Source organism: Bolinopsis microptera, chromosome 5 (genome assembly GCF_026151205.1).
Source record: "Bolinopsis microptera isolate Bmic1 chromosome 5, MBARI_Bmic_1.0, whole genome shotgun sequence".
NCBI classification, from domain to species: Eukaryota; Metazoa; Ctenophora; class Tentaculata; order Lobata; family Bolinopsidae; genus Bolinopsis; species Bolinopsis microptera.
In genome coordinates, this window is record NC_087076.1 from 5,199,528 (window position 1) to 5,219,104 (window position 19,577).

At 37.8% G+C, this 19,577-nt stretch overlaps 1 protein-coding gene across 2 annotated transcripts in view; it reads right to left on the reverse strand.

Moving 5' to 3' along the window:
- LOC134815847 (uncharacterized) overlaps nt 1-19,577 on the reverse strand; it is a 305,237-nt gene that overhangs the window by 180,603 nt on the left and 105,057 nt on the right. The window contains exon 1 of one of the 2 annotated variants that reach the window (XM_063824430.1): nt 6,528-6,652. The exons of the other annotated variant lie outside the window; for it this stretch is intronic. Within the exon in view, the coding sequence (XP_063680500.1) occupies nt 6,528-6,563 (36 nt within the window). The 5' untranslated portion in view covers nt 6,564-6,652. Of the gene's footprint in view, nt 1-6,527; nt 6,653-19,577 lie in introns of those variants that run through there. 2 annotated transcript variants of the gene reach the window in all.

A 19,577-nucleotide genomic window follows, 5' to 3' on the forward strand; every position in this document is an offset into this window, starting at 1 on the left:
ATAGTATTGGTACTGTCACAGTGACATAGTATTGGTACTGTCACAGTGACATAGTATTGGTACTGTCACAGTGACATAGTACTGGTACTGTCACAGTGACATAGTACTGATACTGTCACAGTGACATAGTACTGATACTTTCACAGTGACATAGTACTGGTACTTTCACAGTGACATAGTACTGGTACTGTCACAGTGACATAGTATTGGTACTGTCACAGTGACATAGTACTGATCATACTGTCACAGTGACATAGTACTGATCATACTGTCACAGTGACATAGTATTGGTACTGTCACAGTGACATAGTACTGATACTGTCACAGTGACATAGTACTGATACTGTCACAGTGACATAGTACTGATACTGTCACAGTGACATAGTATTGGTACTGTCACAGTGACATAGTACTGATACTGTCACAGTGACATAGTACTGATACTGTCACAGTGACATAGTACTGATACTGTCACAGTGACATAGTATTGGTACTGTCACAGTGACATAGTACTGATACTGTCACAGTGACATAGTACTGATACTGTCACAGTGACATAGTATTGGTACTGTCACAGTGACATAGTACTGATACTGTCACAGTGACATAGTACTGATACTGTCACAGTGACATAGTACTGATACTGTCACAGTGACATAGTACTGATACTGTCACAGTGACATAGTACTGGTACTGTCACAGTGACATAGTATTGGTACTGTCACAGTGACGAGGTACTGGTACTGTCACAGTGACATAGTACTGATACTGTCACAGTGACATAGTACTGGTACTGTCACAGTGACATAGTACTGGTACTGTCACAGTGACATAGTATTGGTACTGTCACAGTGACATAGTATTGGTACTGTCACAGTGACATAGTACTGGTACTGTCACAGTGACATAGTACTGATACTGTCACAGTGACATAGTACTGATACTGTCACAGTGACATAGTACTGGTACTGTCACAGTGACGAGGTACTGATACTGTCACAGTGACATAGTACTGATACTGTCACAGTGACATAGTACTGATACTGTCACAGTGACATAGTACTGGTACTGTCACAGTGACATAGTACTGATACTGTCACAGTGACATAGTACTGATACTGTCACAGTGACCCCCCCCCCCCCCCCCCCCCCCCCCCCCCCCCCCGTAACAACTGGTGACGTCTCACAAGGAAACTGCATGTTAGATAGAAGACAAACAATCAACTGATTACACGTGTGCAGATCTCCTGTCAATCAAGCTAGTTCATGGCACGTTGTGTAGAGGTTGTGTATAATGTACAAAACAACTTAGTTTTCCTAATTGCCAATTCAGAGGTTGTGTTTGTGTATAATATACGATACTACTTACTTTTCCTTATTTGTATCTAACTTACTTAGTCTTTATCACAACCAGAAGATTTTGATTCTCATTATATAAGATAAACGGTACACGTACTCAAGTTCGACACGCACTCTAGTTCGACACGTACTGTAGTTTGACAAACCCTCGACTCTCAACTCTGTTGAACTAAAGTGCGCTACCTGGACTCTAGTTCGACACGTACTAAAGTTCGACAAGAGAACTTCGACTGTCGAACTAGAGTTTTGAAATCTCCGATCTCAAACGACGATCCTTTACGAGCCTGAAATCTATTCACTTTGTTTGTTTTCCACTTGTCTCACGCTGTTCAACTATGTGTGAATGTTATTTTAATAATAATCTCTATAACATATCTCTCTATAATATATATCTATGAACATTTAACTCAGGTTCAATTGTTAGTGCAGAATTGTAGACTTAGCGGAGAGATGAAAGATTAACGTGGTAACTCGTACTCCGTTTTATAGATCTAGATTGTAGAGTACGCTATATAAATATCTACCAAATACTCTATATTATCACAAACGACTAGTAACCGAGTACCGGTCTAGATATTTGGCTGCTGAACCGGAAACAGTCGGATATCAATCTATTTTCCTGTTTGTTAGACCAGAACCGAGTGGCAAACAGAAGAATTAAAAGGTTCTGGATTTTCTAACCGCTGGTTACTAGATGTCAGAAAATTGTTGTATCTACCATTTAACCCTGTGAGTGTGATCGCATGATGACTGATGAGGACCCGGCAATACTCAATAACCGTTGGATCACAAGCAGAAACTATTTGTCGAACTAGAGTACGCTACCTGGACTCTAGTTCGACACGTACCGAAGTTCGACAGGGGTGATATCTGGCAAAGTTAAGTTGTCGAACTATAGTACGTGTCGAACTATAGTACGTGTATCAAGATAACCAGTGTATATTATTAAACACTCTCAATGAAATAGGGATAGAGGCACTTACTTTCCAGGCCAGTAAGCCGATAAGTACACTAATCTTACATTCACCAGTTTTAAAACATTTCTTTTAACTCTATTTCCGTACACAGGGCTACTTGAAGTAAATCTATTTATAGCTAATAAGGTCGTGCCTTGTCCACTGGGTTAACTTTGTCACATAACCATATTGTAAAGTAAATCTATTTATAGCTAATAAGGTCGTGCCTTGTCCACTGGGTTAACTTTGTCACATAACCATATTGTAAATCTATTTATAGCTAATAAGGTCGTGCCTTGTCCACTGGGTGGTTAACTTTGTCACATAACCATATTGTCTTTGCCAGGTGAACATATATCGCTGGCCGGCAGCGAGATGTAAACTTTGTCACACTATAAATATGTGACAGAGTTAACATGATCCCTTGCTGCTATTTTTAATAATTAGGAAAGTACTTAACCAACTAATTAATAATTAGTAAAGTAACCACTAACTCTGCTACGTGTGTGATCTAGTAATGTATTTAATATGCTAATTTAATGTTACACTAGACTGCTCTTTAAACTATACACAACTTTACACCTGATCATTACACACCCCTCTTAAGACAGAGAAGCATGCTCACTAGACTCACTACTACTCCAAGAGTGTGTATCACTAACAACTTACTGTGAGAGTTGTATGATCACACTAGTACTACATTATTTCACGAGCATGCTATATCAGCTTTTTGGCAGTTAGCCAAGCAATAAATGATGTTTTTAATAGAAGTAAACTGTGTAGTGTGTACACAGTTAGTGAACAGCTAGCAATACAGTGGTTACAGTAGACTGAGGTGGATGACCTTACAAAGTACGTTTTTGTACTGATAAGCAATTAGCAGAGACAATGATGATGATTTACTCCAGTAGCAGGGATGATGATTGATATTTCTTACTGTTTGTAGTTGCACGGGGGGTTTGTGGTTATATAACTACATAATACGTGTTTTAACTATTAGCTAACTTGATAAAGTTGCCAAGCAACCACAAAACTCTAATTCACTGAACCGCCCAGAAAACTATAAATGTATTGGTAAACACAGGTCACATAGGTAGGTCAAGTGATGATATGTACACCACTAAAAGGCAGTAAAATAAGGATTTATATTTTCTGCAGTACATTGTGTGCAAGTCATTATAGCCCACAAAATGTTGGGGTTCCCTTAGCTACTATATATACACAGCTATGTTTTTCTGAAAACACTAACATATTATCGTAAAAATGAATTAAAGTATAGGATTTATACTGTAATTTAATTTTATAAGGACTGGAATTCTTATCATAATTTGTCCAATAACAGGATCTTAACTTGAAAGTAGGTAAATAGATCAAGATATAGTAAATTACTCTGAAACCCCCCAAGATATAGTAAATTACTCTGTAACCCCGTACATATTTGTAGACTGATAATCTCGTGTGAACAGTAAGTTTTCAATAGATATGTTGTTGATATGTCTCGTAGGTAATTACTACCTAGTGTTAGTAACGAGTGTTGATAAGTTAATGAGTATTACAGCTGCTCAGGTACCACGTGACACTTGATGAAAAGCAGATAAATTGACGCAAGTTAGTTAGACACAGAAGGTTCCTGTGTGTCTAACTTTATTAGATCATTTACTGGTGTATAAGATGAAACATTGATTCTACACAATCCCTAAGATAACTATAACGTACCGGACATCAACTAAAAGAGAGAGTAATTAATTAAGAGTCTAATTGAAGTACAATTAATTAAAAAGAAAACAAGGAGGAACTTGTACGTCTGCAATGTAGCGTGAGGAGAAAAGACAACTCTAACTAAGACAGATTGAGGTTGTGCAGGATTATAATAATAAGGGAGTGTAAGTTAAACCACTTACCTAGCTCAGACAATGCTGCTCACTCTGGTATAATATCATTAACTCTATCAGAAAGTACACAGTAAACAGTACAACAAGAGAAACAGCAGCCCCTATCAACCCTGGATACACATATATTTATGAAGGAGCATACAGTATACGTAACGTCTAATGGGTCATTATCGTATTTAGCTGGTGTGTACCTATTGGCTGTGACCAGATCAGCTGATGTAAAGCGAGCTGTGAATGGCTGGTTGGTGTCCTGCACCTTGTGCCCACATACCCTCCAAGGTGCTGCTTGCCCTCTTTGTTTGCCGCCCAAAATCCACCCTTATTGTTGTTGAGTGCAGTATAAAGGTTCATTATTTGCTTTGTCTCTAGTTAGACAGACTGGTGAAGGCTAGATAAGGTGGAGATGCATTGTCTCTAGTTTAGACAGACTGGTGACTGCTAGATAAGTTGGAGATGCACTGACCGATTATAATTGGGTCATTAAGGGCATGTTACAGACACTGAGATATTGTTAACTATAATTACCAGTCTTTTAACTACAACTCTAATACATTTATTGACTGATTATCTAGTCGGGACTAGCTTTATCAGATTCAGTAAGTCTGAGGTAGCAAGTAGTAACGTTTACCTGCTGTCTATTCTAGGACAAAAAAAAGTTCGATTTTCAATACTTTTGTTTCTAATATGAGATTGCTGATATAAACAATGTTTACCAAGAAACTTTAACTTACGTTGGTAATTAGTAAGTAGCTATTGCACTCTTTAAATCTCAGCTTAACTACAATCCTCTACAGTCAAAAGGTTTCTGTTAGTGCTTCGAGTTTAACGACTAGAATTATTAGCGAGAATATCAAATAATATAATATTTCATACTTATAGGGCTTTCAAACACGTGTAACATTTCCTAACTACTAACTAAAACTCCTCTCCGAAATACAAGCTGACTTAGAGATGGCGATAACTTTATATTTCCTGTAATAATAATTCCCTCGTAAACTCTAGTAGCTGTCCTGAATATTCTAAGTGATATATCACTTACTATATATCTTAAAGTATCCCAGTTTTTGAACAGTTGGACAGCTTATTAACCTATTCCCTCCAGTAATTGAGCACATGTTACTATAAATAGATTTTAAGTATCAGTGCTTGTTATAGCAGAGTAAAAGGAAACTGTACAGTATACATTGTTTTTATATAAACATTAGTACAGACACAGTGAGGGGGCATTGTTTCCTCCTGAAGTGCACTTTATTAGGTAACAATAACATCATCATGTAGGGAGGTTAGGTAATTTTAATTGTTCCACTTCAACAGGCGGGAAGGCAAGAAGTTAAGAAATAGTCTCAATTAAAACCCAATCATCAGTACATAACGATGACGTAGCAAAACTCTGTACTGTAAATTTTATCTAACATTTTTTTGCTTGATGATTTTAAAATTTTTGCATCTATATATTTTTCCAGAAATAGCTTGCGTATAATATGCAGCAAGGGAACCGATAAAATATTTAATAATCAAGCAAAGACAGAAATTCGTATGCACAGGCTATGATCCTATGTACTTTATCATAGTTTCATGCAATTAAGAGTGAAAAGTTTAACTCTTTCTGTGGAGTCATGTAACAAGGCTTGGCGAAACAATGTCAGTTCAGACTTTGAGGCATCTTCCAGATAACAACAACAACAACTGTACACTTGGAACTGCAGTTTTAAATATTAATCTTAGTTCACTAAACTTAACTAGAATAGCTTCTTATCTAAAACGTGTTAGATGATGAGAGTTAAAACTGCTTGTTAAAATGTTACGCACCTTTCCATTTGCTTTAATCTTTGGTCCAAGATACTCAACATCAACCATGTTATCTACACTATCTAATCTCATTAATGAAACGGGAAAGCTTTGAAATTTATCAAGTAAACGTGATGGAACTAGAATAGGATTGAGACGGTACAAAATGTTGTAGTATTACAAAGCAATGTGCGATAATGAGCTCAACCCCCAACTTGACTCAAGGAGGTACTACAAAGAACCATCTAATTTACATGATTACAGCAAGGTGGGATTACTTAATCAACTAAATGTAGAGACGGTGGAGTCAGTGGTCACAAAGCTAGTGCTTATCATAACAATGATCTGAATTATTCATAGCTCAAGGCTGGTTAATCCATTAAAATATCTTACCTGAAACAGCAGGGAAGAGCTGTTAATTGCGTGAGTTACGTGGTTTATACATTTAACAGGACATGGTTTATTTCTTAATTTGTTACCGAAAATTAACTGCAATATAATTGTAATGTCACTGAAAAAGCAGTAAACTCACCTGATCAGTCATCCCTGATCTCATCTGATGGGTCATATTTTACAGTTGTTACGGAGTAAGTGTAAAGTTGGTACAAAGGTCCATAGTTCAGTGTAGAAACATGTTTATATCACATACTGAAAAATACAAATTAGATAAGCTATCTACATTTTAGAATACAGTTCAAGTTCAAACTCAGGAAAAGTTATGTATGACTTAATCTTGACCAGTATAAAAGTAGAACCACTAGTACTACCAGTAGAAAAGTAGTACCACTAGTACCACCAGTAGAAAGTTATAGACAAAGGGATTATTTAAAACAGGTTTATAAGATTTGCTTAATTTGCAGTGGGAGAAGGGGTCGTCCAAGAAAGAAATGGATGAAATTTTTGCTGGAAGATGCTGCAGAATTTTCAGGAAACACTGATATAGATCTAGAAGGAGTGAGGGTTAGGGTATCGAATAGTCGTTCAGGGCAAGCTAGAAACGGGTTGAAAAAGTCACGTGACAGTTGAGTGTAGAGTGATTAATCATAATCCTGTCTGAAGTACTGTGACCAAAATCTTAGAGTTTTTTATTTAGCACACGCTTTGGCCACAGCCTGAATTTCAAAAACAATAAAACGTTCAGTGTCAACCATACCATGCCTGTAAAAAATCTTAAGTTTACAGCAGGGTGGGCCTAAGCGAATGCTGCATCTCGTCCAAATTCTTTTGGCGGAATTTTTTTTTAAATTTTGCACGTGCAAAAAGCGTAGCTGAGCAATTTGGCAACAGAGATCATTTTCAAACACAGATTCAAGAATGATTCAAATAATACGATTTTAAATGCATATTAGGGCCTGCAAGCAGTTTGAAAAATGGATGCAATTTCAGTTAATTTGCTTCCAGAATTGAAATCTAGCAATTATGTGAAATATTATGATAAATCCAGCAAGATTTTGTTGTGCCAATTTAAGGTCCACAAAGGAAAAGTCCTGCAATATGCTCACAGTAATAGGTCTCACTCTCAAAGAGGGTGCAAGGAGGGAGAATCTGGAGCAATTTTTGGAACAGGTCTGTTGAATCTCTGTAGGTGTTCTCAGTATTTAGCAAGCGGTGGGCAAACATACTGCATGTTGTTGGTAGCAGTGGCCCTGTTGAGAGCGTTGAATGCGTTGGAAGCATCCACTACCAAAATGGCTTCCGTGTCCTTATCATGAACCTCTGCCATAGCGTGTATTGCTGCTTCAATTCCCTCTTCATGGCCTGAACATGTTTGAAGTGGTCCTGCATCCTTCTGAACATATTTCTCTAACACCATCATCACACACTTTCCAATAATCCGTATCAAGATCTCACCAATTATACCAATTGGTCTTAGGCCTGGACATTTATCTGGTTTTAAAGGGAACCAGCCTACCAGCCAGTGGCGTTACAAAGGGCCCGCTACCCTGCTGTGGGGGGGGGGCGCCATCTTTGGGGGGCCCAAAATCTTCGTTTTAATGTGGGACAATTTTGAAATACTTGTAACTAAGGTACTAGCAAAACTGCATGTTTTGCTCTAGAAATACTTTTTAAGAGATTTTACCGACGCAATGTATCCTCTAAAATCAACTTATTTGTTCAATTTTAGAGAGGGGCTCCAAAAGGGGAGGGGGGCGCATTTCGGCGGGGCGCGCAAGCGCCAACAGGCAACGTTTCGCCACTGGGAATGAAGATAAATACTAGTCTTAGCGCCACACTCTCCCATCCTCAATCCTGTCTTGTCATTAAACAGGTTGATTAATCTGTTTAGTTCATAAATGAAGGCATTGCCCACTTTATGGCATGGCCGTTTCACTGTAGGAAAAATCAGCAGCATTGAAGATCTCGCTTAGAGAAGCGTGATTACCCCATTTTAATACTTTAACAAGCTTAGCCAGTTTCTTCTCTAAGGCCTTACAATTCTTACATACCTACATTACTTCTGAGTGTTGCCCAAGTTTTTCAAACGTTTTTTGGTGCATGCAACACTTGTCACTTGGTATTCATAATTGGGCCATTTTACAATATTATTCATAGCCGATGACCTGAGACTATTTGTTATCACAATTATAATCATCTCTGAAAGTTTCAAGACCATCGAGTAATTATTAATGGAGTTATTGTAAAAATAAGAAAATCGCCCATTTTGGCAGTGAAACAAAACCACCAACCAGGTTTGAACATGTCCATGATACCATTTACCACAGTGACCATCAAACTTCACTCGAGGCCAATGACATCTTGAGAGCATTCACCACATGGATACACAACAGGAGGGGCACCATTGTCCATTCTATTTCTGATTGGTGCCTCAACAGGGCAATGAACATTAAGAGTTTCTAGTTTTACTGAAAGATATGTGTGTACTACTACTTTTACTGAGTCTACTACTAGGACTTGAGGTTTAATTGACAAAGGTTTTTCTGATACCCACCTAACAAATAATACGCAGCTAAAACGTTTTAAAACATCTATAATTTAGTATAAAATTAACAATTTTAACAATTACTACACTTCAAAATACTAAAATAAATAATCATAAAATTACTATATTTGACTTGAACAGTTATTAATTGATGTTCCGAAATGAAACTGCGGTTGAAGATGCAGTTACATTAACGGGATATACTCGTAAATATTTGTTTTAAATATCAAGACCAACTCGGTGCACTTTTTGGTAGGTTGTAAAGCTACAGGCTATAAAAAACACTAGTTCTCAATGGTAAATTTTTCGCAAAATATCAATTTAAAGCAGTCCATATCAAATATTTGCTTTTTGTGAGCTAAACAGCTCAAATACAAAATAGAAAAACCTATCCTCCAAACCAATAAGTCGTGACACAGCTTGCCAGAGGCCCCTTAATTATAAGAACTACTTTAACAAAAGAGTTACCAACAGTATGTTCTTAAACCCCTGTGATTCTGAGGAAATCGAAAAAATTGTTAAAACCTTCCAGGGTGACAAGGCTAGTGACATATCAATAGCTGTTCTTAAGAAATGTTGCACTACAATCTCTAAGCACCTAGCTGGTTTCCTAAACTCATTCATGAAGCTGGGTCTATTTCCAAATATTCTCAAAATAGGTAAGGTCACCCCCGTATTTAAGAAAGGAGACCCACAGCTGTTTGATAACTACAGGCCTATATCCATTCTACCTATCTTTGGTAAGATATTTGAAAAAGTAATTTACTGCCGACTATATAGCTTCTTTACTTCACATATGGTCATATACGATAAACAGTTTGGATTCAGATCCAACCACTACCGAGAAAATCATGTCAATCCACAACCTGTACACCCAACATATATCCACTGAACTGTTTAAAATCTTGAAACTGCATCAACCTATCTCTCTGACAAGTTTATTCCAAACAAGTTCCAGAGCATGTAGCCAAACTATGCGGGTCCCAAACACACAAACTTGAAATTTCTAAACACAATTTTGTCTTCAAAGGTACGACTATATGGAACAGTTTGGTTGATAAAATATTCGACAAATGCACTCCTAATGAAAACAATGTCATGGTCCCTGGCTCTAGTAAATTTTCCGACCTTTCCTCCCCCATCTCAATTATCAAGAGCCATATCAAAAAGCTCTTACTTGAAACCCAGCAATTGACAACACCTGGGCGTGAAATTGAGTGGCTCCCCCTAAATAGCTGGGGCATTGAACCAGCTTAGTCAATCAGCATCCCATCCCTTGCATACAACTAATTACAAAAGCGCTAATTATACCTGTTTCATTCTGGATTTTTGTATCATCCAGCAAAATGTAAAGTGCTTATTGTTTCAGGAAAACCATCTTTATCTCCTCCATTCGCATATAATCTTGATGGCTCTCCTCTTGTGTATGTAGAGTTAGAAAAAGATCTTGGAGTCGATGTTACTCCTAAGCTAAGTTGGAATAGTCAGTGCGACAGAATTTATACTAAGGCCTGCCAACAACTTGGTATGGTCAGAAGAGATGGCCATATTGTCATTGATCTGAAACGTCGCCGGGCGCTTTACCTCTCCCTAGTTCGTAGCCAATTCGAAAATTGTTCCATAATCTGGCGCCCTTGTAATAAATCACTTAGTGATAAATTAGAAAGTCTCCAAAAGAGAGCTATTAAATGGATTCTGTCTGAAGAGGGCCGCAGTTATCCACCTGAGCAATATGTCAAAAAGTGCAAGCTTGTCGACATTCTCCCTTTGTCTCAAAAGTTTGACTTGAATGATCTTATTTTTTTCCACAAAGTTCTGAACAATTTAATTCCTGTATCGCTGCCTCACTATCTCACTTTATATCAGGGCACTTCTCGACTAAGACGTTGCCACCTCGACAGTCTGTCTATTGTGTCATCAATTTTACCTAAGTTAAGTCAGAATTCACACACCTTATGTACCTCAAATAGCCCACTGGCAAAATCATTTTTCTACAGAACTCATATACTGTGGAATGGACTCCCTTTACAGGTAAGACAGATTGTGTCTACTAGTGTTTTCAAAGCTGAGGTCACTAAGCATCTATGGAAATGTTTATTGGATAGTGAAACAACAGCCTAGCCTAGTCTCTTTGCTCCCCATATTATTATTATTTTTGTTTTATTATACGACACTCAGCAAGCTAAGTTAAGCCTCCATAAGGACGATGAAGACCTAATAATATCACAGTCCAGCTCCATTTGCACTTACTCTATAGGGGCTCCACGGTCACTTGAGTTTGTGCTCGATACAACCCAAGTAGAACAACGCACAACTAGGGCCTCTAGGTCAAGGCCAGCCCAAGAGTTGATTAACGCAGACTTCACCGTCCCTGCCACCAATGGCACACTGAACATCATGAAGCCTGGTGCACAGCAAGTCATGAGGCACAGGATTGCCCCAGGAGTTGCACCTTCTGACAATGAAATTTGTTGGAGGTATAGTCTCTCCTTCAGAAAGTTAACCACACCTTCCTCTTCCTCTTCCCCTTCATCTCCTATTCTTCCCTCTCCTACATCCGACAGTCCTAATAAAGTATCCCCAAAAGCCCCCATCACAGACTCTCAAAAACACCAGAAGTCTATTATTCTCATTGCTGGTGACTCCTTTGCTGCTCGATTGGACGCTGATCGCCTCAGTAGAGGTAAAGAAACTGTCACCAACATAGCTAAGGGTGGGCTTAAGATCTCAGCTATACAGAAATCTATTGAGGCCTTTCATACAAAGAACCCTCTTGTGCAGGTAAAGAAACTGTTCTTAAGCTTCGGTGCCAACGACATCCGGTACTGTACCCAGGGTGTCAATCATCTCAAGACCCCTGTGAGTGACCTTATGAAGACAGCAAAAAAACTTTATCCAAATGCACGTGTTTTTGTACAAGCTATTCCACCAGTCCACCCCAACGGACAAGATAAAATCCCTGGTAATGTTTGTGCTATGAATAATTTGATCTTTGATCGCTGCTCTAGGCATAAACTGTTTTACCTTGATGTTTTTTGGGCTTTCTTAGACCGCTATGGAAACAGAAACGAGAGATTATTTCCTAAGTGTGACAATAGGGGCTTTTATGATATTCATCCCAGCCCCAAGGCTGGGATGCCAGTGTTGGCAAAGTTCTATCTCAGAATCATACACTCAAAGTGGTTTAATCCAATGGGATACTGATGTGGTAATCCAATTCAATATTTCAATTTTTCATTGTCTGCATCAGTATCCTATTGGATCTGATCATTTGGATGTTATTTATATGTATTCAAACGAAGTGATAGCATAATGTATGTTACTTCATATTATAGCACAATACCTAACAAAACACAACGGCGAGACACAATTCTGTTAATAATATACTTAAAAGTTCCATGGGAATATCGGCTCAACAACACCGTGTTGCAACTGGTATGTTTTCTAGGTATGTTATCATCAGTAAAAGTAATAGATGTAACGGGGAAAATTTGTTGTCCTGTCTTCTGTCTCGTCATATGTTATGTGCTCTATTGGGTATATTTTATTTGTATGTTATTTTGTATATATTTTCTTTGACTATCGATGCTAATATACTCCCTGGTGCTCCCCTACAACCTAAAATACACTCTGTACCATGTTTGAGGTCATCCATAAATCTTTACTTTATGGTAATATTTTGTACCATTTTTCTCAGACACTTCAAACTTGTGTATAGGGGTGAGAGGGGCATTGGGGCAGCCTTAACTGCAATTTCTGTAAAATTGCTATCTACCACAAAAACTGAACTGTCACCTACCATGTCACCGAAACAGACTGTTAAGTTACTTTTCGGTATTACCAGCAGCTGGCTTGTGGTCATGTCTAGGTGTGGTCTGGTTTTTCTATCTCTCCTTAATATTTCCCTGATAGTAATTTGTAATTGTTCCTTACTGAACCCTGGACCAAATTTATCCGTTGTTTACAATAATGTCCATGGTTTCCTAAATACTCGCGATCTAGCATCAGGAACACCACCACTAAATATGACCAAGATACATGAATTTCATGGTTATATCTACAAACATAAGCCTCACATCATTATTCTAAACGAGACATGGCTGAAAAATTCCATTCTCAGTAATGAGGTGCTCCCTGACAAATACAAAGTATTTAGGCTTGACCGATCCTTAAGATCGCATCCAGTGGATGCAACCCAGCCCAAGAAATTCAGAAAAAACGGTGGTGGTGTTCTGATTGCCCATAGAACAGACATTGATATCTCTAGTCTAAAGTTTTCTAAGGTTAGTGTTCAAGCTGAATTATTATCCGTCATAATTAAGACTCAGTGTGGAAGAAACTTTTGTATATCAACATTCTATAGAGTAGGAACGCTTGGCTTAGATAATTTTGAATCTTTCAAGAAACATTTTGTTACTTTAGCATCTGCCAGAAAGTTGCAAAGACACATTCTGGTAGGGGACTTTAATTTGGCTTCGATTTCTTGGCCAGATGGTCAGTCATCTTGTCAGCTACACTCTAGCTTTGTAAATTTTCTCACTGATGACCTCGGACATACACAACTTATTAGTTCCCCTACTCACAAGTCAGGCAACACCTTAGATCTTGTGTTCACTAACATTCAGAACCTTATTAAGAATGTTAAAGTTTTAGATCAAAACGAAATGTGTATGTCCGACCACTTTTGTATCACATTTGACATTGATATTAAGACCAAGTATATTAAGCAGCCTAAAAGAAAGATCTTTAATTATAGTAAAGGTAATTTTAGGGGCCTGAATTCTGAGTCATTTAGCATCGATTGGGATAATATATTTGAGTGTAATGATCCTTATCTTGCCTGGAGTCGATTCAGAGGAGCTCTCGGTGCAGCCTGTGACCGATGGATCCCTAAAAAGACCATTAAGTCTCAGTTCCAGCCCCCATGGTATGACTCCGAATGTGATCGCCTCCTACGAAATAAGGAGAAATGGAGAATAAGGCATAAAGGGAGCAACTCTGAGTCTCATAAACAAAAGTTTCGTGCATTTCGCACAAAATTTAAAAATTTGATGGACGAAAGAATGAGACTCAGTGTTGAGGATGACTCCGATGATGCTCTTATCTCCAAGAAATTCTGGACCTACGTTAAATCTAAATCAAAGTCAACCAGGATCCCTGAAACTGTCAAATATCATAATCGCTTTCGAAACAATCCATCTGATCAAGCTGCCCTTTTTAACGAATATTTTTATGAGCAGTTTTCTCAAGAGAGCGATTATGGCATTGACATAGATTTTCGTGATGATTGTTTTTCAAGTCTTGTGTTTAGTAGAGAAGATGTTCTGTTGATTCTTAAAAAGTTAAATCCTAACAAGGCCCCTGGCCCTGATGGGATTCATGGGAGAGTCCTCAAAAACTGTGCCCAAAGCCTTGCATACCCACTTAGTGTTTTATTTAACCTGTCTTTCTCGAGCGGATGCATACCCCCTGATTGGAAGCTGGCACTTGTAGTACCAGTGCACAAAAAGGGCGATAAGTCTTCGGTTGAGAACTACAGGCCTATCTCGTTAACATCTCTTGTAATGAAAGTCTTTGAAAGGTGCATAAAGACTGCATTATACGCTGCGTGTTCTGATCTGTTGGATGACCGACAACACGGTTTTGTTAATGAACGCTCATGCACAACCCAAATGATACCTTTCACAGACAATCTTGCACTTGCATTGAATAACAGGTCCAGGACTGATATAATATATTTTGATTTTGCGAAAGCCTTTGATAGCGTTTCGCATGACCTCATTTTAAGTAAATTAAAGAATATTTTTAATGTCGATGGACTAATGCTTAAATTTATTAAGTCCTATCTTGAGGGACGACAACAACAAGTAGTGATAGGAGGCCAAACGTCTTCTTCTCTACCAGTTCGGTCTGGTGTCCCTCAAGGTTCTATACTTGGCCCTTTATTGTTTGTAATATTTATAAATGACATGTTCTCCTGTGTCTCTGAAGGCACCAATATCGCCCTTTATGCAGATGACACTAAAATTTGGAGGGAGATTCTTGGTTACCCTGACCATCACATAATCCAAATTGACATCAATAGATTATATGATTGGTCAGTGAGAAATCGAATGAAGTTCCACCCACAAAAGTGCAAAGCCCTCTCTGTGTCCCTGCAAAGAAACGTGCTGGATAACTTGCCATTCAATACCTTCTTTTATAAACTTTCTGGAAGTGATATTGACTTTGTGCCCTCTCAGTCAGATTTAGGAGTCGCAATAAACTCCAGGTTTAATTGGGGTGCACAATGTAAAGCGCTTGTTTCCAAAGCTACATCTAGACTTGGACTACTTAAGAGAACATGTCATTTCACTACTGATAAAAGGCAGAAAAGATCGTTCTATTTAGCGTTAATTAGGTCTATATTTGAACATTGTTCTGTCATATGGTCCCCTCAATCTGCAACTCATCTTCAACAGTTTGTTGCTATCCAAAAGAGGGCTATTAAATGGATCAATGGTGAACCTTACTCCAGTTATAATGACGATAAACTTGCTACAGAGCAAAAGAAACTAAATATTCTCCCTGTTAAACAGAAGTTTATTTATAACGATCTTATGACCTTCTATAAAATAGTGAATAGCATAATTCCAGTTTCGCTCCCTACATATATAGTCCTATGCCGTCCAGAGGGCACCCGATACACTAGGCACAATGCTCAAATAATTGATATGTCCGATACTTCAACTTACATGAATACCACTGTGCCCTGCTCGGATGCCTTCCGAAATAGCTTTTTTCATAGATCTATGCTGAAATGGAATAGTCTACCAGTATGTATCCGGCAGTCAGAGCGGATTTCTACTTTTAAGGCCAAACTGATCAAGTACCTCTGGGCTGCCGATACAGTCTGGCCAGATTAGCTCATCAGTCTTATGAGTCTCAGAAATTTGTTTTTGTTGGTTACAATTCTGTCCGTCCAATTTCCTATCTGCTTGTCCTTTTCTTATTTCTTTATCAGTTGTGACGGAATTGTAATGAACAAAATCCTTATAATTATTTATGATATGTTTGATTTCTTGTTAATGTTTGTCATTCAAATTTGGTAGACGGCCCCAACGTTAATGTGGCTCTTGCTATGTGTTGGTTCAGCCGAATTAATTATTATATTTAATCAAGTTTATTTTTCTCGTTAGTTGTCATCCGGCCAAACATTAAGCAATTTATATTGCAGTACCATTTATCATTTAGTAATCAAAATATGTCATTGTAATTTTGCATGGCTGAAATGTAACGCTTGATTTATATATATAATGATTAATTGAATTTTCAAATAAAAAAAAAAAATTAATTTTTTATCTACCTTCCTATACTTTCAACATCATATCACACTTCACCCGCACACCTCACACATTAATGACCATATCAGACCTGTATCTAATGTATCTGGAATTTGACGTATTGAAATACCAATTTTGACTATATATCCACAGTTATTCACCATGGATTTGTTTGTTATTAAATAGTTTTTCATAAATTTTTGGATTTAGATTGATTCGATGTAATGGGTCCAAGTTACTGCGGACATAGTTCACTATGTGTTTACCGTGTTTGGGTGCCCATCATATTTTACAGATGGGGGCGATATTTTGAACGATTCTATTTTATATTCATCTATTGCTGTACTCTGTAAAATTTGAAAAGTATTTAATAAAAAAAAAAAAGCATCCTGTCTGGAAGTTCCCTGACTGCCGTGTGAATCTTTGGATCTATTTTTGGATCTATTTTTATATTGATATGATTTTTATATACCTAGGGTAAGGCACGTAATTTTGTCAGGGTACCTAATTTTGTCATTTTGCTCTGAAAAACTGCCTCGGCTCGGAATTTCAGCTTGAAAGAAAAGGTTTGTGTATAAAAAGAAAGCTTAGACTTTGCTGAAACTGCTCCTACAAAGTTTAAGTTTCTAGCTCTTTTGCATCTGTGTCAAAAATGAAGGCGAAACTGTTAACCCGAAAAATAAATAAGATCCTTAAGGTTTTCTTAAGGAATTTTCAAAATTTTGATTTATTGCTATTTCAAAAGTAATTGAGCTAGCTTCATGCCATTGCATATTTCAAATATCTTCTACAGCAGAAGTATACGTACAAATTTTCAAGTCTCTAGCGCAATTATTGTTCAAGTTACAGAGGGTGACAAAATTAGGTTCGATTTTGCCAAAAGTACCTAATTTTGTCAAAAAAATCGACCTTTCTCAAATTTCTTGTAAATCACAGATTGTGTTGAAAATGGCCTTATACAACTATTCTGAAGTTTTTTTGCCCATAGGATATGTATAAGGCACTTATAATAGCATAACACTTATAATAGCATATTTTCGCTGAGGTGGATAATCTGATTTTTTCAATCTAAAATGACTAAAAAAATATTTGATGAAATTACTAAGCAAGTGATCTATCTACAGACATGAAAATTTCAACCTAGACCTAGAACCAATCGTTTTTCAAGATACCAGTGGTTTCAGGGGCATTTGGGGGCTATTTTCTAAGATTAGATACCCAAAAAGTGTCATCTTTTCATCAAGCTACAAAACTATGAAAACATCATATCTTTGGGATTTTTGAGGTCAATGTTGGTAAAAAAGCGCTCGAATGATGCATCCAGGTAGTCTAAAATACCGAGAAATGGTTACTTTTTGCACAATCTTCAAGTGACAAAATTAGGTTCGGGGTGACAAAATTAAGTAAAGTCACCTAATTTTGTCATTTTTTCAAAATAATTTTTTTGAACATCTTCAACCCCAGCAATTTCGATCAATTTTGTGTTAGAACTTGCCTAGACTGTTTACTATAACATGGTGGAGGTTTCATCTAAATCGGAATTTCAGACGAGGTTAAAACCCATGGTTTATATCAGGCAGTCGGAAAATTGCCAAAAAATGACAAAATTATGTGCTTTACCCTATATATTCCTCGCATAATTTCCATGTCCGCCTGAACAAACCTGGCACCATCAAATCTTACTCTAGAAACCCCAGAACTCATCAAGCCTAGTCTGAATTCAAAACTAGTTGACCAGCTACGTACAGTTTCCTGGACAACTGGAACCTTTTGGGCCATGCACAAGCCAATAGCATGTATGGTCCTGCTATGCAATGGGGTCACCTTGTCCTTGGATCTGTGTTTTGATCCGTCTTTTCTTAAAATTTTCCATTTGTGTCACTTAGAATCACTTTTTAAAATGTTAATCGACACCACTGGTCCTAGTTAAATTTAGCCATGGCACGACTACTCGAACGTAACAGTTAAATAGGTGTGACATACTATTATATTCTTATAATTATATCATATGAATTGATTGCACTGCTAATAAATAAAATACTTTGTTTTACTATAAAAATACTTTGTTTTACTATTCTCATCAACATACAACAAACAACAATATCATTACAATATCTAAATGTAAAATGCAATGTTTGTTTTCAAATGAACATAATCCAATATTGATACATCTTAATATATTTGGTAGTTCATCTTTTATTCATTTCGCCGATCTAGCGTGGTTGCGAGAAGCATAATTGAGTGCGCGGCGCGGCCCAGTAACGCATCGCCCAGATATGACGAATGTTACTTGTCTAAATTTCTTCAAAGTACAAAGTAGCGCATTAAAAATTGTCAACACATTGCGCTACAAGCTTAGCTGCTTATAAGTCAAACTTGTCCATAATTAATGACTGACCCGGTGCGCTACTACCAACTTCGTAGCACTTACCTCGAGCTAGTACTTTCAAGAAAAAAGCGACGCACGCTACTTCGATGAAATTTAAACGAGTAACATGCAGCAAGTAAAGGTGTCTATGTGTTTAGCATTATCATTAAAATAACTTTAAATTTATAATTTGAACCCGAAAACCTTACTGCATACTGCACAGGACACAGGGGGGGGGGGGCTGAAACCAGTTTTTCGATCAAATGCTGCCATTTGTAGTCAAACGTCGCCAACAGTTGCTCTCGTCCAAAGAAATCACTGCATTTTGCAAGTCAGTATGCATAATTGAATTAAATATATTCATATGCGGAGCTTGGCTTACATAATGCAGCGATTTCATTGGACGAGAGCAACTGTTGGCGACGTTTGACTACAAATGGCAGCGTTTGATCGAAAACCAGGTTTCAGCTCCCCCTGTGAGGAGTGAGGAGAGCCAAAGTGCAAAAAACTGTTGCTGTCGCGCACGTCATTTGTAGCAGTGAGCAACCGTTTTCAGCAGTTGTGTGCGGCGTTGGGCGTGCGTGGCGCAGTAAAACAAGCTCAAAATTGCCATGCTAACTGCTGTCAATGGCGCGCGCGACAGCATGCATGAGCAGCAGTTCCGTTCTAGGTATGACCTACCACGACGCGCGTCGAGTTGGACTCGTCGACGGTCCCTAATATTTGAAACAAATATTTTACGAGTATCACCCGTTAAAGGGGCCCTTTTAGGAAAATCTAAAAGTGATACTCGTAAAATATTTGTTCCATATATTGGAACCGTCGACGAGTCCAACTCGGCGCGCGTCCTGGTAGGTTGTAAACCTACAAGGGTCCCTTTAATCGATTTATTTTGTATTTTCGGACGCTGATTCCGAATCACCCCCATGACTTAAAGTTAAAATGCTCCCC